This window comes from Caloenas nicobarica, chromosome 17, assembly GCF_036013445.1.
Source record: "Caloenas nicobarica isolate bCalNic1 chromosome 17, bCalNic1.hap1, whole genome shotgun sequence".
In the NCBI taxonomy this organism is placed as follows: domain Eukaryota; kingdom Metazoa; phylum Chordata; class Aves; order Columbiformes; family Columbidae; genus Caloenas; species Caloenas nicobarica.
The window spans coordinates 6,332,441-6,356,086 of NC_088261.1; the positions used below are offsets into that span (position 1 = coordinate 6,332,441).

At 50.8% G+C, this 23,646-nt stretch overlaps 1 protein-coding gene across 7 annotated transcripts in view; it reads left to right on the top strand.

Annotated features, from left to right (window-relative positions):
• The first annotated feature begins 1,631 nt into the window (after positions 1–1,631).
• LOC135995756 (NADPH--cytochrome P450 reductase) overlaps positions 1,632–23,646 on the top strand; it is a 29,840-nt gene continuing 7,825 nt past the window's right edge. The window contains exons 1-7 of one of the 7 annotated variants that reach the window (XM_065647290.1): positions 1,632–1,718; positions 3,854–3,975; positions 13,636–13,828; positions 20,324–20,372; positions 21,237–21,365; positions 21,992–22,141; positions 23,027–23,151. In XM_065647290.1, coding sequence (XP_065503362.1) covers positions 13,650–13,828; positions 20,324–20,372; positions 21,237–21,365; positions 21,992–22,141; positions 23,027–23,151 — 632 coding nt within the window. In that variant the 5' untranslated portion in view covers positions 1,632–1,718; positions 3,854–3,975; positions 13,636–13,649. Of the gene's footprint in view, positions 1,719–3,853; positions 3,980–7,921; positions 7,967–8,715; positions 8,735–13,635; positions 13,829–20,323; positions 20,373–21,236; positions 21,366–21,991; positions 22,142–23,026; positions 23,152–23,646 lie in introns of those variants that run through there. The other 6 variants (XM_065647289.1, XM_065647288.1, XM_065647291.1 and 3 more) reach the window with 6 other exon arrangements.

Genomic DNA, 23,646 nt, shown 5'->3' on the forward strand with positions numbered 1-23,646 from the left:
GAGACAGAGAATTGAAGTTTCTAAACCGGCGGGGGCGGGGTGGAATAAATCAATAAACCCCGGTTCAGCCTGGGATGGCTGCCTCGGGTACATGCTGTCTCTGAGGCTTTGTTATTTTATGCCTCTGGGGTGTTGCCAGTAAAGCTGCCAGTTCTTTGAAGGTCAGTGTTGCATCTGCCCCAGAGGCAGAGTGAACAGGGAGCCCAGAAAGCCCCTTGGCTTGTCCCTGTGTCCTTGGGGGGACACTGCAGAGTAACGAGAGTCTGGGGATGAGCCCTGGCAGCTGAGCTGGCTGTTACCCTGTGCTCGGGTAGCGGTCCTGCTGTGGGAAGGATGCTCTGGGAGAGCCCAGCTCTGTCCCCTCGGCTCTTCTGCCCCCACCACAGTGTGAGAGAAGAGTAGTTTGGGCACATGAGGAAAGCAGAAATGACTTTGACCTACATGCCTGCCCCGTCTGGGAGCATGGGGGGACCTGGCAGGAGGCATTGATGTCAAAAGAGAAATGGGTCTGGCCCCTCTCCAGGCAGCCAAAGCGCCTGATGACCCCAAAGCACAGACCACCACTGTCCTGCTGTCCTCTTGGGCCGGTGCAGGCACATCCCGGCCACTCTGATCTTTCACCCACCGCCGTTCACCTCACAGGGGATGGTCACAGAGCATAGTCCCCTCTGGGGAGCTGATGGGGGTGACAGTGGTGCCTGGGTGGCCCCTACCCCTGAGCCCTCTGCTCGGATGCCACCATGGAACGGGGTGTCCCTGCAGTCCTGGACATTGCTGCCCCAGAGCCAGTGCTTTTTGGGTCAGTGTCCCCTCCTCGCACTCCTCCTGGCTCCCTGGGTGCCTGCTGGCCCCGGCTCAGCCAGCGCAGACTTTGCACCTTCCTCGGGGTTTTATTGACTCTGTAGCGAGTGTCAACACGGTGATAGCAGCAGGACCATCACTTTGGATGTGACAGCGCCTGTGCGGCCACGGGAGGGCAACCAGCCCTGGGGTGACCCCGCACATGGTGCTGGGGGCCACGACCTGGCCCTGGGGCTGCGGGTGGGGGGCAGGTGTTCCTGGTTTTGGCCAGGCAGAGTCGTGACCCAGCTGCACAAAAAAAAGGAGAAAGGAAGGTGCTGGTCCCTCTGTGACCACAAGAGCCGGGATCTGGGGGTTCAAGTTGCGAAACCTCCTGCTGGGGATGTTTCCAGAGCTGCTTGTGCAACTGCACAGTGGCGGCAGCGCGAGCGTTAAGAGAAAAGCCGCTCCAAAACACCCAAATCGTCTGGTTTGTGGTTAAATCGTGCATTTGCTTGCTCTGGCTCACAGCTGGCCAGGCGGAGCACCCCTCGTTTCCCAAGGGCGGGTGGGGGTGACGGGCCGCAGGGCGCCGGCTCCGCCCCGGGGTCCCCACGGTCCTGAGACCGATCTCTGACACCACCTTGACCTTTGACCCCTGCCCGCAACCCCGACCTCGCACTCTCCCCAGTGCTTCCTGTCCCTTTAAGACGCCTCTACGCATGGCGCGGCGGGGCCGTACCAACCGCGCCGCCGCAGAGGGGGGAATCTCCTCCACCAGGCGCGCTCGCATCCCACTGGCGGGCGGTGGGGGCGGAGCTTTTCCCCCCTTACGCCTGTGCCTGAGTGGTGCGATCCGCCCTACGTGCCGGCCGCGCCGGGGCTGCGGGGTCGCCAGCGTCGGACGGGCCGGGGCGGTGGGTGCACCGGCGGCCGGGGTTCGTGGCCGGGACGCGCGGCTCCCGGGTCGGGGGGCCGAGGGGGTCGGGGGACCGAGGCCTTGGGTCGGTCCCCTGTGGCTGAGGGGGGAACCGGGCTCGGACACCCGGGTCCCGTGAGGGAGAGGAGAGGGCAGGGCCAGTAGCCCCTAATGGGGGGGCTGGGGTGAGTGGGCCCCCTGTTTTATGGGTGGACTGGTGTGACTGGCGCCCTGTTACTGGGAGGACTGGGCGACAAGAGTCCCCGGTGTGGGGGGCCGGCTTGAGTAGTTCCCCTGTTATTTGGCGGGGAGGTTGATGTGGCTGGCTGCCCTGTTATTTGAGGGAGACTGGGCTGACCAGAGCCCCTGTTATTGGGGAGTCTGGTGTGACTGGGTCCCCTGTTTTTTGGGAGGGACTGGGCTGACCAGAACCCCTGTTATTGGGGTTCTGGTGCGACCGGGTCCCCTGTATTGGGGGGCTGGCATGAGGGGGCCCACTGTTATTTGGGGTGTGTGGGGGGGTCTCCCTATCAAGCTGGGGACTGAGGGGGGGTGCAAGGCCTGGCCATCCCCCCCACACTGGCCCCTGCTGAACCCCACGGCGGGTCCTGGGGGGGCGGGCAGCCTGGGAGGGGGTGCTGGGGATGCTGTCTGCCCTGCTTGCTTCCAGAACACCGCATTGTTGCTTGTACTTACCCCATCCCTGGCAGCTGCTGGTTAAAAACCTTCAATTAACTTCTTTTCCTGGCACTTCTCTGCAGAAAGTTATTCCTGGTGTCATAACCAGCACCTTTGCTGTGCACTGGGCTGGTTTGCTGTAATTCCACCTATTTCTCTTTATAAACTTCAGCGGTGTTGGAAGACTGTTTGCCGCATCTTCTCCTAATGGAATTTGTTTGGAGAGTCAAGTTATTCCCTTAGGGAATGTGCTTGTGGAAGGAAATTACGCAAAACTCCCTGTTTGGGAATAGTAAAGCTGGAGGGGCTGAAGACACCTGGATCAAAGTGTTGGGAGTTAGTCATCAAGGTGAAATTGGTTCTTAGGAAGTTGTTTTACTTGCAGGAGTAAGTGCAACCGGTGCAGCTCGGAGTGTGCTTTGATCTGCCAGTGTTTAGACCGTGGGTCAGCTTGGCTCAGCTTTTAGAATGTGAAGAGAAATAGTAATGCCTGGTGGAATGCATATAGAGAAGAGGGATCACTGAGGTTTTCTGCCTAATCTGAATGGATTTGGAAAACTGAAATAGGTTTGTACTTTCACAGCTCTTTTTTTAAAAAGCAGAAACATGCATCCAGTTGAGAAGCTGGAAAAGCACAAGGAAGGATCAGGTCTCTGTTTCTAAATTCTGAAAGTGAAATGGTGTTGGTCCTTCCTTTCTTAGGGCTTTATGCTTTGTGTGTGGACCATAACGAGGAGCTGTGGGATTTAATTATGTTTTTGTTGTTAGGCCACAGAGTTGTGCTTAGTGGAGTGCACTGATGCACTAATTCCTTTGGCTAGATAGAAGGGACTGTGCTTTCTTTCAGTATTTCTGTAGTTCCTTGAGAAATCCTGTTGAGCTGTTGTGCACTTGCAAAGCAAACTTGCAGATTAAACTGCTGCGCGTGAGGAAATTGCTGTTTTGTCAGGGAAGGGCTGGTGAGCCAGACCCTTCCTGGAGAACCTTGTGTTTTCTCAGTACAGCTCTTGATTTTCCTTCAGATGCATCTTGTGATGGTTGATTGCTCTGAAACAGGGTGTGCAGAGTGTCTGGATTCAGAGTCCTCTGTGTTGCATGTGGACCTGATGATGTGTGAGAACTATATTTGCAAAACACTTTTCTACAAATCAGGGAGGATACTGGTGCTACAGGAAAAAAACAAAAAACAAACAAACAAAACCCCAAACAAACCTGACACAACCGAGCACTTTCTTCTAATCTGCTAGTGTAAAAGCCGTGGAGAGTGGGCAGGATGGAGGAGGTAGTGGCACACAGCTGTCTTGACCCTCTGCTAATTAATCCCACTCTAATTGTGGCAGAGTAAAACCTCTTGCTTTGTCATTCTTTGCAGTTGCCTCCTGTTCAATCAATAATCTCTGGGGTGGTGCTTTCTGGGTCACCAGAGTTAAGCAAGTCAGTGCCTTCTGCAACTTTTATTTCTTTTTTTTTCCAAAGCAGCTGGAGGAGCTTGACGGGGCAATACGACCAAAACCCCTTGTCCTGAGGGAGACTTCCTCACTGCTCGCCACCCTTTGTGCTGGAGCTCACAGGCCCCATCAGCACCTGCTTGCAGAGCCGTAGGTAACCTCTTCCTTTTGGGTGTCGCAGGTTGTGGAGCGCGTGTGGGTGCAGTTGGGTTTGGGAAGGGCAGCTGGCAGTGAGATCTGACAGGCTGGGAGTGCCGGTTTCTTTACCAGGTTCACCCACAGCAATAGCAGCACGTGGAACCGTGTCTGCACTGAAATCTCATCTGATCTTTACTCTCGCCTGTGGCTGTTGCTGTGCAGTCAAGGTAATGTGTTTGCTCAGCACTGAAGAACAAGGGAAAAGGCCTCCCTGCTCAGGTCTGTGCTCCTGCCATCTCCTCCCTGACCCTTTCCTATGGTACAAAGGAAAAGCCACCTGGCAGTTACCTTTGCTGCTACTGAACTTTGTTCTGTTTCCTGACATGGGCTCTCCTGCTTCTAAAGATGTAATTCGCTGAACTTGCATAAGTTGCTTTCCCAATGTGATTATTTGATCTGAGTGGTGAGATTACTTTATATGCTCTATTGTCAAGAGTGAGTCACAAGCCCTGCAGTGACAGGTGCACCTCTGCCAAGATTGTTTTTTTATAGAGTTTGTAGTTTCATATATCAGAGCAAATAATTACAGGCTGCTTTTAATCTCTTGCTGCTTCTCCCAAGTAAACATTAGTCAATGGTGCGCTGCTGATTGCTCATAGAATCCGGAAAGAGCAGAAGAGGAGTGCCTGTATCTCTGGTGGCATCTCTAGGGCCACAAGTCCAAAGAGTGGCTGAGTTTGACCTACGGTGGCAGATTATTGTAGTATTCTTGTTTAACTATTAGCTACCTCTGGGCCTCTGGTTATTCCTTTGTGAGGAATAACATAGAATTATGGACTAATTTTCCTTTCCGTTCTCACTATATGGCGTAGCACATGGGGAGGTTCGCGGTTAAAGATGGGCTTGAATTTTTGTCTTCGGAAAATCTGGCTCTGGCAGCGCACGTGCAAATCTGCGGGGAGGGTTTAGTAACCAGCTTAGGGAGTTGATAGGTCGGTCTTTGCGGTGCTGGATCTTGCTGCATGGGTGTTTGTGAAATGCATCTCTTGACTTGCTTTCATGGGTCACTACTGGCATCTCTGGGTTTTAGTGAACCCCAGGCTTTGGAGGAGCAAGCTGATAAAATGCCTCTGAGGATTGTGCAAGCCCTGGTTGTGTAACAGGGCTGCGTGCGTAACCACTGGAGGTAAGAGGAGCAGCTTGCGTTTACGAGGGGAAGGGAAAATCCTGGGTCAAGTATCTTCTGTTTATGTCGACCGTACTGGGGTGGGAGTGGGGAGTTGGAGAGCTGCAGTTTGTGCAACTCAGGATCAGCCTTTCAGCTTCTGACCCCGGTTATCCCCTGCCTGCCTTGTCTGTTGTCCTGTGGCCTCGTGTCCCTTTTCGGCACGGGGATATCCACTTTGGGCACAGGATTCATGTTCTGGGGTCTGCTGGTGCGTGCGGTTGTGTGTGGTTGCAGGGGGCTGGGCTGGGTAGTTTGTATTTCACAAGTGCTCAAATAAAGTAAAATGCAGCTCAGGTTGCCTCACCCAGAACAATAGGGAGGTCGCAGAGCAACTGCACACGTTTCAAATAGTCAGATGTGAAGCCTGGCTCTGGGACCAGGAGGACAGCTCTCTTGCTGAGTTACGAAGTGATGTAAGGGTCACCTCCTTCCCTTACAGCAACGTAGGAGATAAGCATGTGATGTCTGAAAAGCTCTCGCATCCTCAGAGGAAAGCTACCTGAGAAATACAAAATGTCCCAGTTCCATACAAACAGTGCTTGGTTTTCTTTAAATAAGTAAATCCCCAAAACATACTGTTCCAATTGGTGCTTTTTACACTTTTAAAAACCTTTGCAGGATCTGTTCAACCATGTGCATCTGTTGCCCTTCCAGCTGTTATTTTCAAAGGAAGGCTCTCAAACAAGAGCAGCATTAGTGGGCTTTGCTCTGCAAATCTTACCAGTGGAAGAGGTCAAAGTCTGTGACTACCAGCCCCGTCTGTAGTGGCTGCAGACAAAACCACAACTTGTCACACCAACCTTCAAGAAATGCAGGCAGCGGGTACAGAAACAGCCAGTTTGGAGGAGGATGGTTTTCACAGAATTTCCACCTGTGCCAGCATTGGGTACAACACTTGCACAAGAGGCTGCTGGAAAAAGTACCACATTTCCCCCCTTGATCTTAGAAAAACAAAACAAAACAAACATATTCAGCAGGACCTGAACTGTGCCAAACACATGCCTGAGTGGGTTGCCCCTGAGATTTTACAGCACAGCCCTCTGAGCAATTGGTTTGTCTGAGTAGTGCCCACAATAGCTGGGAAAAGGATGGTCTAAAACTCCTGCGGACTGGTCCCAACTCCTGAATATTGGTGGTGTTGAGACCCCTGTTCCACTTTCAAACGATGCCTGAAGCACAACACTGATTTTGTCCCTCCCGGTGAAGGGAGGCTGGGGAGGAGGATTAGATAGCAAGGGGTTCTGCTTACCTGCTGTTCTCAGGTTTTGTTTATCCCGTAATCCTAAAAACTTGTTTTTCTCTGCTGGCTCATGTTATTCAGCGTGACAAAAGGTGTTCAGGTGCCTGAGCCGGTGAGATGCCCCACATCCTTGTTTAAAGGTTGAGAGAAGGGCTTTTATCTGGTGAAAGGAAGTGTATAAATTCAGTAATTCTGGGTTGCTTGCTTTTAGGGCAGGTTGGCAAGTTTGAATTAATTTTTGTGTTGTATAATGCTTTAAGTCCTTTGGTTCAGTGTCCTGGGCTTAATGCGTAGCCCCACTTTGATAAACGCATGGGGTAGAGTTGCCTTCTGCCTCAGTAAAACCTTGTCGTTCTTTTCTTCCTTGCTTTTACAGCTGTTCTGCTGTCCTTGAATGAGACCTATTGGCCAGAAAAAAGTATGCAAGTGTGACAGTGAAGGCTCAAATATGCAATATTTCAAGCTCCAGACTGACTGGTGCATGCTCTACATCTGTCTTATGCCTGAAATAGAAGTTCTGCTGTCATCTGAGCTGGTGTGTCAAGGTCTGGTTAGAAGAGACCTTGCACAGCGAGAGTAATTTGTTCCTTTTCACCCAAAAAACCCCGCTTTTGAGTTGGGTGTGTATTTCTTACCCCTCATCTGTTTAGATGGGAGTTTGGGTTGCTGGAAGTGCAGTTCTCTGGTTAATGAGAAGTTGTGGGATGTGCTGGGATTTTTTTTTTTTTTAATATGCAGGAAGAAAGTGATACAGAAGTGCTCAGTGTAGTGAAAGCCAAACCCAAAGCAGGGAGTCCATGCAGACTGGACCAAGCACAGACACTCGTGTGACCAGACCAAAGGTCTCTTATTGAGGGGAAATGTGATCCCAGTGCAGCAGAACTAATCCAAGGGCTGGTGAAGGCAATGTTAAATAACCTGGGTCTGAGCAGCAACTCAATGGTCTGCTTTTGTTTTGGAAAGGTCCTTTTTTCTTTTGTTTCTTGCCAGGTCTCCTTTTACTAAAAAAGAATAGAATAAGAGCTAATTTGAGAATTAACAAGGCCAGTAACTGGCACAGGCTGATGTAAACAGAATTTCTTATTCTAATCAGTTGTGTTCATACCCGAAGAGGAATAAGAGAAGATCTGGTTTTGCCCCAAGGGTCTCCTGGCCTCATACCACCCACTAGCACTCAGGAAAGTCCTCACTGTGGTGGAATTCAGAAGAGATGGAGCACAGGCCCTGGGCAGAGGTGCCGTCCCCACCGCAGCCCCACCACGTGCTGCCGACCTTCGTCATGTCCGTGAGGCTCCTCTTCCTCACACACATCAGTAATCCGCCGGTCTTGTGTCTTTAGTGGGTGAAAGAAGAAAACGCTTTGCCGGTCACAAGACCGCATTCCTGTTTGTAAGGAAGTCTCTTCCTTCTCCTCCAGGGCTGCACAGAACGCCGGGGACTCGCTTTGGCTTCCTTTTGGTGCTGCCGTCGGTGTGAGCTCCCGACGAGCTTTTCGGTGCTGTGGGAACAGGGACCCGCGAGAGGGCTGCTGAGTGGTGGTTTTTTTTATTCCTCCCAGCACTTTCAATTGTTGGGTTTTTTTTAAGTTAACTTCTATTTACAGTCTTCCCGTTTTTCTGTTGTTTCTAAAGCCTGGGCTACAGGTCAGTGCTGTACAAAGAGAAGGAGCTTCCATTTGCTTTGGCTGCTCATTTCCTCGCTGTGTCTCAGTCCTGAAGCTGTCTTTTGAAGCTGTGCCATGATGCTGGTGAAAATAACTGATCTCTGGTTTAAAACTGTGTGGTGTTTGTGTGTTTTGTGGGGTTTTTTAATTTGTTTGTCTGTTTTTAAGGCTTCTTGAGGCTGGTCATGTCCCTGATCTGTGTTGTGCCATGGTCAGTGTGAGAGAAAGGGGGATCCCTGGGTCAGGCCAGGGTCATGGTGGGTAGGGGGTTCTGGTCACTTAGGAAATCCAGGTTGATCCTTCTCCATCAGAACAGAGTCTCTTGCAGATCTCACGATAATGCTGACGTCCCCAACTGCTCAGCAATCGTGACAGCTGTTTCCACTTTGTTCACTAACGCAATGCGCATGCTGAGTCAGTGACATGTGGGTCCCTGTCATGTGGCTGCAGGAGCAAGAGGAGCTCTCTGCCAAGTCACCTCTGCCAGCACTGCCCCTTTGTGCCCTCCCCTGGTGTGGCTGTGGGGCTTTTACTGGGAGTTCGAGCTGGAGAAAGCCAGGCTGAAAGAACTAGCGGCTAGAGGTGGTGGTGGTGACTTGCATGGATTCCTGTTTGCAAGAAACCAGAGAGCAATCCTTCGGTGAGTGTCTGTGCTGGGGGTGAGTGGGGCGGCTGGAATGGAGGAACTGGGCACTCTGGGGCTCATGTTGGTGGTGAGGTGTGCGGCCAGCTCGTTCCTGCAGGTGTGGTTTGACTTCACACCCGTGTGCCTACCAGCACCCAGCTCCCTACACCCCGCCAAGCTCTCTCTGCATGGTTCCCAGTACCGACGCAAGGGTCGGGCGGACGGTTGCTAATGGCGTTGCATGCGTGTGTTTCGCTTGATTCCTCCTTTGACTCGGTTGTCACAGATTTTTGCGTGTATGTGTTACAAAATAGAGTTTCTGCCTGCAGGTCCTGTGTTTGTCCGCAGCTGTTCACAGGGTGATGCTGCTGCTTGGTGCCTGTTGGGGAAACTCTACCTGTTCCAGTAAGCTCAGAGGCTGGGAGGTGGGGTTGCAGCCCCCGTGCCAGGGCAGTCAGAGCCCGTAGGGCACAGCACGATGCGTGTGGGTATGTGGGGAGCCCTCTCTGCTTTACTGGGGGTCTTCTTGGTGCTCCAGGCTGTGATCGGCTGCGGGGCTGATCCGCGGGTTGGTTATCGGCAGTGGGATGGGCAGCAGCCCGGGGCTGTGTTGGGTCAGCAGTTCTTTCTTCTCCTTTCCCTTACATGAGCAGGGCTGACGCTGCGGGTCACAGTGTGCTTGTGACGGCACAGGGCAGAGGAGAGCCAAGCACGGGGCTCAGTCACTCATTTTTTGAAGCAAGAGTCACAGGCTGCGGTCCTGGGACCAGGAGGCCGAATTGTCCTGAGACACTTGAAATTTGTCGGAAACATTATATAAATAGAAGGCTACTTCAACTTGAAAGAGCTGACTTCCTGCCCAGGTCACCAACTTAGCAACCAAAAAGCCTTGTCTCTGACACTAGAAGGTTCTATAATGTGATTTGCAGAAACATCCTTGTATTTGGCAGACAGGGAGACCTCCCAGCCGCGTTTTGTGACCAAGATGCTGTTCCTGCCAGCTGCAGTTGAGGGATTGATGGTGCTTCTGGGGGCATCTGCTGCACCATCTCCTAATACTGCTATGTGCAAGAGAGGACAAGAGTAGAGCTCTTTGGGTTGCCAGCCACTTGGCTTTTAGGGCACTCCCCATCCCTTCTTGCTTGTTGTAATACTATTTTTATTTATATTTTAATATTTTTAACCCTGTGATGTGATAGCACCACCAGTCCACATGTAAATCATGGGGGATTTGAGGATGCCTGACACTGATGGTGCTTCCAGTCCTTTGCTTCAGAGATGTGCGTGACTATTAAGAATACTTTTTTTTAAAAAAAATATGTGAAGTAAGTGCAGCTTTTTGGCAGGATGGAGATGTGCAGAGAGGTTCCCTGGTGATATGAATGGTTGTGAGCTGCCGTGTAGCAAGCAAATTTCCAGATTTAGGAGCTGTATTTGGAGGCTGAAAAGTTGTGCTAAAACACAGCATCCCTTGACTGCAATCTTTCAAAATGTTGTGACTTTTCTGTGTGATGTGCACGCTTCACATCTCAGCTGAGACTGACTGCTTTACACCAGATACTCTGTGCATAACCAAGGATCCAGGAGCTGGAGCCATGATTTGGGAAAAAAAAAAAAAAAAAAAAAAGGAAATGGAAGTCTGCCTTATCTCGATTGAAGGTATAATAAACATGGGAGATAAAATAACTACCCTTGAAACTGGCATCGGTGAACTTTTACATAATTTTTTTTTTCCCTTTAAAAAAAAACCTGTCTGATTCTATTGAGGTCCTTCCAGAGACTGCGGGATTTCCATGATAGCTAAATTCTATATAAGAGTCAGATTTCTTTTCACTGGAAGTTAGAAAAGGACTTGTATTTGAAAACGAATTGCTGTGAACTTCTGGAAGATAATTGTGACAGCCAACTAGGTAAGACTGAGATAACTTGAGGAATAATCTTCCTGTGCTAGGTGAAGTGAGTTGAATAAATAGTTCCTGAGTTATGACAACCCTTTAAAAAAAGAAGTGTGAGCTCTGATTCCACATCATTTGCCTTTCTCTTGCTACATCTAAGCAAACATTTTCCTAGGGATGGGTATGGTGAAGGGAGAGCAAAAAGAATAATCTGTAGCTAGGCTAGAGGACTCGAATAACTAAATGTCCAGGACCAGATGGAGCCCATCATCAAAACTAAAGCAGTTTTTGTGTCTTTGTTTCCATCACTAGAGAAAAACTCTGTTTCCTTCCAGGGTTAGAGGTCAGTATATATATAAACTTCATGCTATGGGGACTTGTGAATGAAAGGAGGCCAAACCAAACCCTGGTCCATGCACCAGACCCGTAACCTCCAGAAATAGTTCTGTTCCCTCCGGCTGTGGGGAGTCAGCAGGTGGTCCGGCTGCTGCAGCATCTGGAGGGTTCCCCTTTGAAGTTCTGGAGAGCTGCAGTGTGCTGAAGGCCAGGTGATAGCACAGGAGATAGCATGGCGTCCTCCCCTGTATCTGCCCACGCTGCCTTCCCGGGAGATTCTCTCTTGCCAAGGCATCGCTGCTGGGGGAGCAGAAAAACCAACACCCCGTGTGGTTCCTGCTTGTCCCTTCTACTCTGGGAGGCCAGCAGCTCTGCTGCTTTGGGCACAGCAATGAACCGCTGCTGGAGATGTAGGCCTGGCCTTGCTGATGGACCCAGGAGCTCGTGCAGCCTCTGTGCTCCACGCTGGGCTGGCTGCTGCTCACCGAACCCGTGTCTAGCTCGAAACTGCCCTCCATGTGCAGCATGTTACACGGGATGCTGCTGTGCTCCATGCAAGAGGCTTTTCTCAGGCTTGGCGCCTGCCAGGTCTGCATTTGATGCTGGAAGGGAAGGGGTGCAGCTCCTGTCCCAAACCAGCTTAGCATCGTCAGCTTTTTTTTTTTTTTTTTTTTTTATGGCTTCCTCTGAGCAAAGGTTTGTCGCTGCCTTATGTGCATGGGAAGTGACTTGTGAAGGCACTAAACCAGCAACGTTTTTCCCCTCACCGGTGCATTCTCTTGGTGTCAGTTGTTGGATCAGCTCCTCACTAATTTACTGGGACCCAACACAGAGGGGGAGAGGGGCCCTGCTGGGAGCTGTGTGCTGTTGGCAGCTAAGCTCCAGTTGTGGAGGCTTTAACTTAACAGTTTAGTCTACAGTTGTACAGAAATAACACCCGGCTCTTGCTTGGCTCTGAGACGCAGCGATGGAAAGCCTGTCTGCAGGGGTGGGAGGACAGGGTGACCTGCCTGATGGAGAGAAATAGGCAATTTGCTTGTCTGCAGTCGCATCGCTAACATTTTTCTTCCGCCCCCCCGCTTAGTTTTGTCTCTGGGAAGCTTTGCAGTAGTGTTTTAGTGCCTTTTGCAGTACAGTCACTTGCCAAATTCTCCACTGAATTAAACTTCTTGTGGGGCTGAGAACTGGTTGAGCTGCAAAAACACCCAGGATCCCACTGGTGACTGCTGCCAGGTGGCTGTGGACTTTTCCCTGCACTCTGCTGGGCTGGTGACCCATGGTAGAGAACTTTGTTCCCCAGAGCTGGACTTCTCCTTGGTGGGGTGACAACAAGGCCTTCTGATTTGCCGAAGATCTTACCTGGTCTCCATCATTAGCACTTCCTAAGCATCACTTTCCCTTTTCTTCCCAGCTCCTGTACGCATTAGCATAACCTGAAACTTCAGTCAGTTTTATTTCTCAGTGCAGGTATAACTTGGAGTTTGCTGCTTCTCTCACCCCCTTCCAGGAAAGATATTTGGGAGCTTTTCTCTGTCAAGCACGGGTTTGCTGAACAGGTCAAGTCTCCCCTCCTGACTCAGCCACAGGACATGTCCTTTCTCTCTGGTGGCACGCCCACGGCTCTGAGTCACTATTCTGTGTGCAAGTTCAAATGTCCATGGTCTTCTGGGTTGGCAGGGTGCCCAAGTACAAGAAAAGAGTCACTTTGCCCTTACAAATTAAGTTTTGAGTTAATTATCTGTTTGCTTGGACACAGTGCATCCTCACGTGTTGGGAAGATAATCTTGCGATCTGGATGAGGGTCAGAGGAGTTCAGAGCTTTGGCAGAGCAGCGGGAGGGAGGGACCTTTGGGTGGCTCTGCAGGTGAAGGACGGGGGCCATAAGGCTAAATGGGGGCTTGTGGGCTGGGTGCTCATTCTTGTGCTACCATGGACTCTGGGTATGGCCATGGGCAAGTCACAAGTTGCTTAAACTCTGCCTTGGCAAGTGGAAAGGAGTAGTTCAAGGGGATGGAAGTTAAACTGGGGAACATAGTGAAGAGGACTGGGAAGCCAGAGGCCCGAAAAGAGGTGGGTAGTAAATCCAATCTGCATGCGGAAGTGGATTGTAAATCAGAAGTGTTTGTCATTTGTGATGACCTAATGTGGGGATGCTCACAGAAGCACCATGCCAGAGTCCTGCTCTCTGGTTTATAAGCACAACAGTAGGTCTGGGGCATAGTTTCATCTTGTGAAAAGGAGGGAGAAAGCCCCAAATCTGTGGGGTGACTGGAAGAGTGAGAACTTCTCCCACTAACACCCTCTGGGCACCGTGGTAAGGGCTTTAGTAAAGGTTGGCCATGAGTCCCTATTGAATTGTGCTGGGGCGTTAGGAGCCAGGTTGGGCTCCCTGGCTGGAATGCGGGGCTGCTCCAATGGTGCTAGCAGAAGAGTAGCAGAAATCACTTCTGGTGGCTCCATGTGGATGCAATGGGAAGGGAAAAGCTTGGTGGAGCAGTGAGATGCCTTGGGACACAAAAGGATCTTGTGGTATTGTGGTGCAAAGCCTTTCTCCAAAGAGTTGTTGGGCTGCCTTGTGCTCCTAGGAGTAAACATGTAGTGGAAAAGCATGCACTGAATGTCTCTTAATGCTCTTCTGTGGCACCGCATGACTGCTGATGTTCATTTGTTTTTCCCCTCTTACAGTGCCTCTGACCGTCATGGGGGACACCGGCATGGAACTGAACATCTCCCCTCCCGACAACGCTGTGCAGCAAGACTCTCTCTTCAGCATGACGGACATGTTTCTCATCTCGCTCATCACCGGGCTTTTTACTTACTGGTTCTTCTTCCGCCAGAAAAAGGAGGAAGTCCCAGACCTCCCCAAAATGCAAACAGTGTAAGTAACAACTCTTGGGCAGCATGGGGTGAGCGTAGCTTTCTGTCTTGCTTATGGGTGGGTTCTTGGAGGCTGTGTGGGTAGTTCATCTGGTTTCTGAGAGGTCTCCAGGAGAGGGGTTTTAGTCCCAAAGTGTGGGGTTTTTTCCCTTGCGTTTCTTCTGAGCTGGTCACCTTGCCATGCAGAAATCCCCACGGAAGAGCCAGGCTACAGTTCTGCCTGACCCCACCGTATTGCCCAAATTAGTAATTTGCTTTTTGCAAACAAGGCAAAAAAAAGACAAGGCAGAAAAGCCCCTGGCTGTACTTCAAAACTCTTAAGGATTGCTTTGGCTATTCCCTGTGTTTTCTGATAAAAGCCATATTTACATAAATCTGGAGAAAGGTGGACTTGCTCTTAAGCAGGTTTCCTATCAGAAATCTTATCTACCCTTAGCTGTGAAGAGAAGAAACAGTCTTGGGGAGCTGGGAGGTAGTTCCTGGGCATGAACTACTTGGCAGCTCTTGTGAAACTTGCTTGGCTTCAACGCCAGGTCACTGCAGCAGCAGGAGACTGGTTTTGGAGAGGGAGAGGTCCTTGTTCCACCCTGTCTTCTGCAAAGGACTTATGGCCAGGAGTGAGCTGCGTTGGTGGAGATCTGGGTGCATTTAGTTCTTTGTCTCAATCACATACCAAACTTAACATCAGTTTTCTGCTGGGCTTTTTAGCTTGTTCCTTCTCTTTCCTCCTGGAGCACTGGTAAGAGCAGTAAAGAGGTTTGAAACCCCCTGCAGCAGAGGTCGTAGGAGTTGCCGTCGTGCAAAACCTTTGCCTTCTGTCTCCTGGGATCTGTTCCCTGCATGGGTGCAGTTTGACCCAGAGGGGTGACGAGCCTCAGCCTTCGCCCAGCTCTGCGCTTTCCAGTATCAAGCCTTTGCAGAAAGTAACCACACAACAAAGGTGAATCCTCTGGGTTTGTAATTCTGCCTACAAATTCACCATAGGCTCCCGAAGTCATGGTTGTGAGGCTGTGCTGTGAGGAGGGGAGACACCATGGCTGGCTGCTTGCAGTGCATTGAAGATTTAATGCACACAGTTGCACCAGCAACGCATCCTGCATGAAGTGGGTTTCTCCCCGTGGCACTTAGCAGGTGCTGCTCTGGCAAGAAATACTTGTCAGTCCTTTATTTCAGAGCGTAACAGCCTGGCGTGGAAAGAAGCTGTGGCAGTACCTGTCTGTAGGCTGCCCAGATGGGGATGTTCGGTGATAAGTGAAGGCACTTCAGCAGGGGATTGATATCCTTGTTACCCTTTGCGTAAAAGCTAAATCAAACACAGCAAGCGGTTGTGGGTCTGTTATCTCAGGCCTTTACATCTGCCTTAGCGGGTTATGCTGATTTCGGCTTTCAGGGCTTGTTATCCAGCGTTTTGTGTTGTAATTCAGGTCATAATTGAAAAGGAGCAGATTTGGTCTCATGGTTTCTGCTTTGGTCAGATCGTGACCTTCTCTTCTGGTGACAGAGCTTGAAGGCAAGCCTGGGATGCCAGCTCTGTTCTGAAATTCCCAGGTGAAGGGAAGAGTAGCTTAAAAGAAGAGTAGTTTAGAAGGAAGAAATGTCCCTGGCTGCAGTACCTTGTGCAGTCAGGTGCACGTGAGGCTGGCAGCAACCAGCTGTGGGCCTGCTTGGCTGTATCTTGGGAATTTGTTTTGTTGGATGAGTCGGATACTTTCCCTCTCGTGCCTGCAAGAGAAGCCGTGTGTGTCAGTGTGTGCGGTTGCTGCTGGAGGTTGTACCAAAAACGGCTGCATTGTGATGAGCGCAAAGCTGGCTGGAGAAATGGCCCTGTCGGTCTGAAATTAGATCCTGACGTGGCGCAGATCAACTTGGAGAGCTCTCGTGCTCACTGTCCTTGTGACTGTTTCCACCCACCGCCTACCACGTGCAGCTCTTCAGCGGCTGTCTTGACCTTGCGGAGAAGTCACGCTGCGGAGCAGCTTTCTGACTCCTCGCAGGTGCATCCTACCGCCTCGTTCTGCTGCAGGACCTTTGGCTTTGAGCCGATTCACGGGTATTTTGCCCGTGTTTCCTGCGTGGGGTCTGTGCTGCCGCCTCTGTTGCGTGGGAGATGGTTGGCAGGGAGCACCGTGAAGCTGCTCCTTGCAAGAGCTGGGGAAGGGCAGCACCTCCCATCACCCGTAACCAGCGGGGAGAGGTGAGGTTGCTCCAGACCTTGTCTGACAGAGTTGTGTTTTGGAAAAGTGACAGGCAGGCAGGTGAGGAATGAGCAGAGGCTTTGAGGTGGTTTTTCTTCCTAAATTAAGCCTGACCCTGAGCCCTGCTGTGGTCATTGTGGGAAGCTGGTCTGAGGTCAGCGTGGACCCACAAACAGAGGCTGCGGCTGGTGGCACATCCATCCTCTGGGATGGAGACAGCAACTTCCCACAGCTTTTGCAGCATTATTTTATGGGACATTTGGAACCAGGAGGGAAATGAGCAGGGAAAACAAGCTTGTTCAGCCTCAGTCTTCCTTCCCTCCTGTCATTCTTGAGTCTAAAGTGGAGTTTCCTTTCTGATGAGCAAGCAAATCAGCAAGATGCAGAATCACACTTTCAGCTGGGTAGCAAACTGGTGTGTGGGCAGGCAGGGACAGCCCGTCTGCAAGCAGGGAAACTGTCCCAGACCCACGAAGGCAGAGAGCCCTCAGCAGGGCTGTCTCTGGCGGAAGTGCAGAGTCTTGACCTTAAGAGTTGTTGCTTTTCTTCAGCATGTTCTCCACAGCTCTGCATTGACTCGCCAAACTGTCCTGAGCTGCTTTACCTGATGGTATTGGGTCACAGTTTGTGTCATGTCACTTTGGTCCCCAACTTCAGTTTCTACCTCCGAAGGCTGGAGAATGAAAGCACTGAACAGCAGTTCAGACACATTGTGATGGCTGTGACTTTGATGTGTTTACTGGCAATGTGGGAGAACACAAGCAGAGTCTCCAATCTGAGCGTAACGTCCAGCACCTCGGTGCCCTCCTGGGGTTTTTGGGAGCCACCGTGGAGCAGCGTGCCTCAATCACGTCAGCTCAGCAGGGGTCCAAAGAAAATGCTGATGCTGCAGCAGCCCTTGATTGTGGAAGAACAGATGCACGTCTGGGAATGGTCATGATCTTGCCCCAGTGATGCGTCTCTGGGCTCAGCCAGAGCTCAGGCGCTTGCTGATCCCTGACCCTCACAGCCATCGGGGCTGTTCTCCTACCCAAAGCCCCCGAGAAGGGCCAGAGCCCAGCACAGGCAGAGGTTTGCTGTGTACAAGGTGTCCCGTACTTGTGTTGCGTAGCACACGTGTGCATGGGGCAGGCTGGGGTACCGCCGACAGAGGATTCCTTGCGTTTTGACTGTTTTCAGACTTAATTGAAACCACCAGAGCAGCCTTCCCTGTGGCCTGCTCTGCAGATGTCATTAGGAGAACAGCTCTTGATTGCCACACAGCTGTGGCCACTGCGCTTCCTCACGGTGACATTGCTGGGGAATGCACTGATTTATTTTTATTCTTTGGCTGTGCCTTCTGTGCATGTTTCTCAATCACAGATTTCTTTCCTTTCTTGTGTCTCTGCTCTGGAGTTGTGCAGACTGTTGCTCTGGGGAGAGGCAGGCGAGACATTGATTGGTACACTAAGTGTCACCTCTTCCCTTCTCCCCCCCGCCTTTAACATGGTTTGGGGCAGAAATTGGCTTATCTCTATTCTGCAGCTATAGAGAAATCCATTCCCTGGTGCTTGTAGGGCTTCCTGTGGCAGGAATTGCTCCAGCTCTTTAGCCTGATTAGTGCTCTGTACTGCCTGCGTGTGTGTTAGGGAGAGAGAGAGACCATCTCTAATTTAATTTAATAGGATCCTGAAGAGAACAAACTCCTTTGAGCTGCCTCCGTAATGGCACTGCCATAGTTACCCGTAGCGTTGCTCACGCAGTGTCTGGAATCATTTCATTCAGCTACAGCGTCAACTTAAAAAAAGAAAAAAAAAAAAAAGAAAAAAAGAAAAAAAAAAAGAAGAAAAAAAAAGAAAAAAGAAAATATATAAAAGCAGCTGTGATATAAACAGTTTCCAAGGTAACAAGGCTGGGGGAGGGTTTTTATGTCCTGTCCCCTTGCTCCATGCGGATGGGAGAGGGACGTGTGCTGTGGAGGATCCTGGGAGGTTTCATTCTCCACTCCTAATTCCTTTCTGCCACTGCTGCCAGATGTTGCAGTTTCTCAGGACTCTGTGGATCCACTTGGTAACTTCCAAAGCCCTGCCACGAGGATCTGAGCGCACAGAACTACTCCTGCTATGACCCGTGCCGGGACCTTTTCTGCCGGCTCTCTTCTCCTTAACAAAAGGCTGACGCTTGGCTTTAATGCCCAGGAGGAGCAGAATGGAAAGGCCCGTGTGCGTGTTGCTCCAGAGCTGAGTTAGATCCGTCCCCCCACACCTCCCCTCGCTGCCCTGCGACTCTTTGTCTGCCTCTTCCCTGCCCCAACCATGGGCTGTGCGTACTCAGTCCCACGAGAAGAGGCGGCTGCAAGGTGAGTTAATCTGGGATCACTCCGACTCGGAGCATCACCCCAAAGCTGTCTGGATTGGGATGCATCTCACTCCTGGGACAGGAGGAGAAGGAAGGGGAGAGGCTCCGCTCAGAGGCAGGTGGGTGCAGAGGAGATGCTGCTGTCAGTGCTGGGTTTCTCTGCAACGTCCAGGATGCATTTTCTCACTTCGGGATGTATGCTTGCTTTCGGGGGGAAAGCCATGGGCATAGGAGCTTTCTGAAGGAGAGGTGTTCAGCTGAGACGAAGACTTTGATATAATTGCTGAGCTGTCAGTAACTTCCTCCCCTTTCCTTTTTTCCTCCTGAAATCAAAGTGACAGAGAGCCCTGGGAGTCGCATTGTGGGCTCTCACCAAGGGTGGGCAATCTGTACAAGCTAAAGACTTGCTCCAACAATGGAGTTAATTCCCTTTCCTCCACCCGTCACTTCTTCTAACTCTTAGTTGCTACCCTGAGCTATCTAAGCCATAAGAGCAGTTGTTGCTGAAAACACACTTTCTCTTCTAAGTTTTCCTGGCTGAGCGGTAAAAATGAGAGTCATGTTTGTCTTCGGCATCTGTTTTTGCAGTTCAGATTTTCAAGCCACCCCGATGAAGCAATTTCAGGGAGTTGTGTAGCTTTTTTTTTTTTTCTTTCCAAAAGCCAGACTCATTATTTCTTCTGTGTCTGAGCCACAGACTATTTTTCACCACAGCACTTCAGTGCAGGGTTGCCTCCTTTGGAAACGGATGAGCTCCATGTGCTGCACCCTTTTCTCTTCCAAAGGGAGCTTGCTGAAAGGATCTAAACCTTTTTTTTTTCCACTCCTTTAAAAGCATTTTGTTTAGCAGCTGACCCAACAGCTATTTTAATTGGATTTCATTATGAGAGGACAGTAAACCGAAGAGGTTCATGAGGAGTGGGAGACGATTAACTACTGAGAGAGCAATGTGGGGGTGTGGAGCAGCCCTCTCCTGGGAATGCAGCTCCTTGGGTAGCTTTTCTGGGTGGGTTTGCTCATCTTCTCTGTATGCTATATGAGACTGTGTTGGTGCTCAGAGCTGTCAGGCCAGGTTTAGGGAGCTCCTTGATACTTTTGGGCAGAAAAAGGGGTGTTTGAAGGCATGCCTCACTGAGCATCCCCCACCCTGCCGCGCTGTGTGTGTCTGTGCTCTCTGCAGATGTCTCAGCACATCCGCAGAGATCCCTCCTTCTGGGCTGCAGAGTTTAGGAAACTGTTAGCGAGCTCTGCACATTCTCACGTGGGCCAGAGCCAAAACCATTTGTTTTTTGCCTGGAGGCTTCTGTCTTCCCACAGGAGACCCAGCCTTGCATTCTTCCATTGTGAAAGAGAAACAGGGTGTGCTTAGGATAGCAAAGCTATTCTGGCTCCCCAGTGGGGTAGCCATGGTGGTGTGTATCTCTGCCTCCATGTTTCTGATGCTGCTGTGGTTTGTTCTGCTTTTGAGAGAGAGAAAGCAACCTCCCTGTGATAATACAGACTCCCTCTGTGCTGGAGATCTGCACTGGGGATGGAAACCCCGGCATGGGAACGAGCCTGCGGGACCTCGACAGGCAGCGGTCACCTTGCCGGGGGCTCTGTGGGTCTGATCAGCTGTGTCCATCTGCTCCATGGGGCTCTCCAGCTCTGGGACTCCTGTCTGACATGTTGTTTTGAGGTCAGAACAGCTGGTATTTAGTCCTGTATGACTTTAGCTTGGGGAATGTGCCCTGGGGGAAACGGCTCAGGACCGATTCCCCTGTGCTCCCTGCGCCCTGGCTGTGTGCAGAGGAGAAGCCCCGCAGCTGAGCGATGGGCATCCCTGGGGCAGGACACATCAGAGTGGTTGACAAGGACTCTCACCACTGTGGTACTGTTTGGGGGCTGCTTTTTCCTCACTTGCTTATTCCTGACCTTAAAGAGTGAACATGCCCACCTGAACGGAGGTTCTTCCTGTCTTTCAGAGTAGCTCCAGTGAGAGACAGCAGCTTCATTGAGAAGATGAAGAAGACGGTAAGCTTCTTGCTCTGGCTACACAGGGTGCTGGGAAGGTGGGGAGCTCATGTCCTTGCTGATTTCATCTGGAGACTGTCCAGCTGTCAGCGGGGGAGCTGGTTTGGACACAGACGTGTCTGCTGCAAAGAGCATCCAGGCCAAGGCTGTGTGGGCAGGCAGGAATAGCTCTTTCAGCCTATGCCTGAGAGTCGTTCTTAGAGAAAAAAAGTAAGTGAAAATTTGTTGCAAAAAAAAAAAAAAGGGTAATACGAGAGCAAAGGGAGGGGAGGGAAATGGCAGGGACTTTAAATTCATTGGCTGGCAGTTGCTTCTCTGCGTGGTTGGTTCCCAAACTGCCTCACTTTGGGGTGGGAATTGTGCACAGAACTGACGGCTTGTGATTCCAGTGGACTGGACACAAGAGGAAGCAGAGGAGGAAGCAAGGGCTGGATATATTTTCTGTTTTACTTCAAAGTAGCTGGCTTGGGGCAAAGCAGGAGCTTCAGTGCTTAGGTGCTTGCCCAAAGCTTGGGCACGTTGGCTTTCTCACCCTGGGAGTTCCCTGTTTCCAGGAGTCACACTGCAGCCTTGAGGCTGAGAATAAATCTTGAGGGTCTATTCTTTGCTTTGGGTTTTAGTCTGACCTGACTCATTCCTCCAAGACTGACAGGAGTCACGTTCCTATTAACAGCTTAGTCTTGAGTTTTCCACTGCAGACCCCGTGTGGAATCCCCGTACAAGCGCAGACTCCTGGTTGTGTCTAGGTCACAGTCCAGGGGTCCTGATCACAGGCGTTTCCTTTGTGTTTGACAAGATGTTCTTCCTCCATGCATTTTCCAAATGAGTAATCACCATTTAAGAGGGATTTCTTGTTCTCTCCAGGGGCGGAACATCGTGGTTTTCTATGGTTCCCAGACGGGTACAGCAGAGGAGTTTGCCAATCGCCTCTCCAAAGATGCTCATCGCTATGGCCTCCGGGGCATGGCAGCGGATCCAGAGGAGTATGATCTGGTAATTTAGCCATGAACAGACTCAGGATAGGTAACATCATTTAGTGTCTCCTAAAAAACTGAGAAAGGACCTAGCCAAGGGACAGTTGCCCTTTTAATAAAGTTGTTTAGGGGAGAAAATGAAATTGGATTGGCCTGAGAGATGCAAAGGTGGGCTTGGTCCTTGCCAGTCTATGGATTTAGGGTGAACACTGCAACACGACTGAAAGGGAGAGGTAACCTGGAGTGTTTGGGAGTCAAAAGTCATCCGTTGGCAGCATGAAACTTGCTCCATTTGCCTTGTGTAGTTAGCGCTAAACCCAAACTGCTGCAGTCTTGCACAGAGACATTGACATTGTGTTGCTCTCCAGACTGAAAAACAATCCTGGTCCCTTAAAGCTTGTATGGAAAAACCCATTGCTTTTCTGGGGGAGTAGAAGTATTAACTTGCAGTCCAGTGGGGGCAGTCAGCTTTATTTCCCTTGACATTTTGTGTGGGTTTGGCCTTTTCCAACCCCTTTTGCAATCAGCTGTTTGACATGACATGGTGGTGCTCTGCACACCAGAGGTAGCTGCGTTGTACAATAGGCTTGCCCAGTAACCACACTGTGGGATCCTTGAGGTTTTATTCATTCCTTTTGGTTGTAGTCGGACCTGAGTCGCCTCTCTGAGATCGACAAGTCCTTAGCTGTGTTCTGCATGGCCACATACGGCGAGGGTGATCCCACAGACAATGCCCAAGACTTCTACGACTGGCTGCAGGAGGCTGATGTTGACTTGTCGGGTCTCCGGTTTGCAGTAAGTGGCTCAGTTCCAGTTTATGTTGCATTTGGGCAGGAAAGTCAAAAGGCCTCCGCTGTGCCTGCATGTGGCTTGGGTAGAGGCACAACATGATGTTTGTGCCTATACGCCTGTGTTGGATGCCGTCCCTATTGTCTTCCTCTCCAGGCTTTGTGGATACTTGCAAACATATATATATATCTGGGGGCTTTAAATGCAGATGTCGGAGTACTCTCTCCACTCCCTAAATCACAAGGGTTTGCTAGTAACGCCTCACCACAAATGGCCCAGCAGGCATTGAATACAAGGTCTGTAAATGAGTTACAGGCTGCTGCTGTTGTTCAGAAGCTAATTGAGCAGCCCTGGGCCAGATCTTCTCCCACAAATTAAATCTCTTGGAGGAGCGTATAGCTCTTTTCCTGTGTGAGCTGAATAATTGGCTGAGATACAGCCACCTCGCCTGAACCCTGGCCAAATTCCTTAGGCAGCATCATAATTGCAAATGAGGAGAAAATCCACTGCTGGAGATGTTGAGCTGCTGTGTGTAAAGCAGCGAGCAGACATTTGCAGGGCGGTTTGTGGGAGGGAAGGGACAGTGATTCGTCTTCAGACAGTCCAAGCTCCTGCAGGTCCCTCGAGGAGATGGCGCAGGCGGCTCTTGTACCCGCGTCCCCTTGGAGTACCTGAGGCCTGGCTCGGGGAGGTGCTGGTGTCCACTGACCACTCTCCAGTGGTACGATCTTCCTCAAAAGGTCCACAAATAGCTGATGAGGAGCTGGGAGAGGTCTTGCTGTCCTGTCTGTCTGCAGCATCCTTTGCTGGGTGTTACTGGGCAGGGGATGCTGGCTGAATGGGAAAAATCCAGCCCCTGCTTCTCCATGCTTAATCAGTGTTCCCTTCCAGGTCTTTGGGCTGGGGAACAAGACTTATGAGCACTTCAATGCCATGGGAAAGTATGTGGACAAGAGACTGGAGGAGCTTGGAGCCCAACGCATCTTTGAACTCGGGCTGGGAGATGATGATGGCAAGTGAGTAGCTTGGAAAGGCTGGTCAGAGCTGGCCAAAGCAGCATGGCAGGGACCTTGGCAGGGGCTTGGCTCTGCTGCTGAGACAGAAATAAACTCTGTAGGGCTAGTTGTGGGAACTGACATCTCTCTGCGTGTCTGTTCTTTTTCCCACACACAGATCTCTGCACACTTAGAGCATCCCAGGGAGTCCTGTGCCTAGTGAAATCCCACATCAGCTTTAAACGGCCATAGTTGTGTATCTGGAGAGCTTTGCAGCCTCTGCCTTTGCCCTGCTGCAGCTCCATGGCTAACCCAGCCTGTATGGGTGGGCTCACTCATCCCTCCATCTCCTTGTGAACTGTTTGTTTTATAGTGGAAGGCAGCAATCTTCCAACCTGGACAATGATTTTTTGGTGGTTTTTTTTTTTTGTACCTCTCTATGCTCACCTGGACACTCTGCCTTCTAAGAAGGTGACCTAATGCCAGGAGTGGGCAAGGGGGAGCTGAATTGGTTAA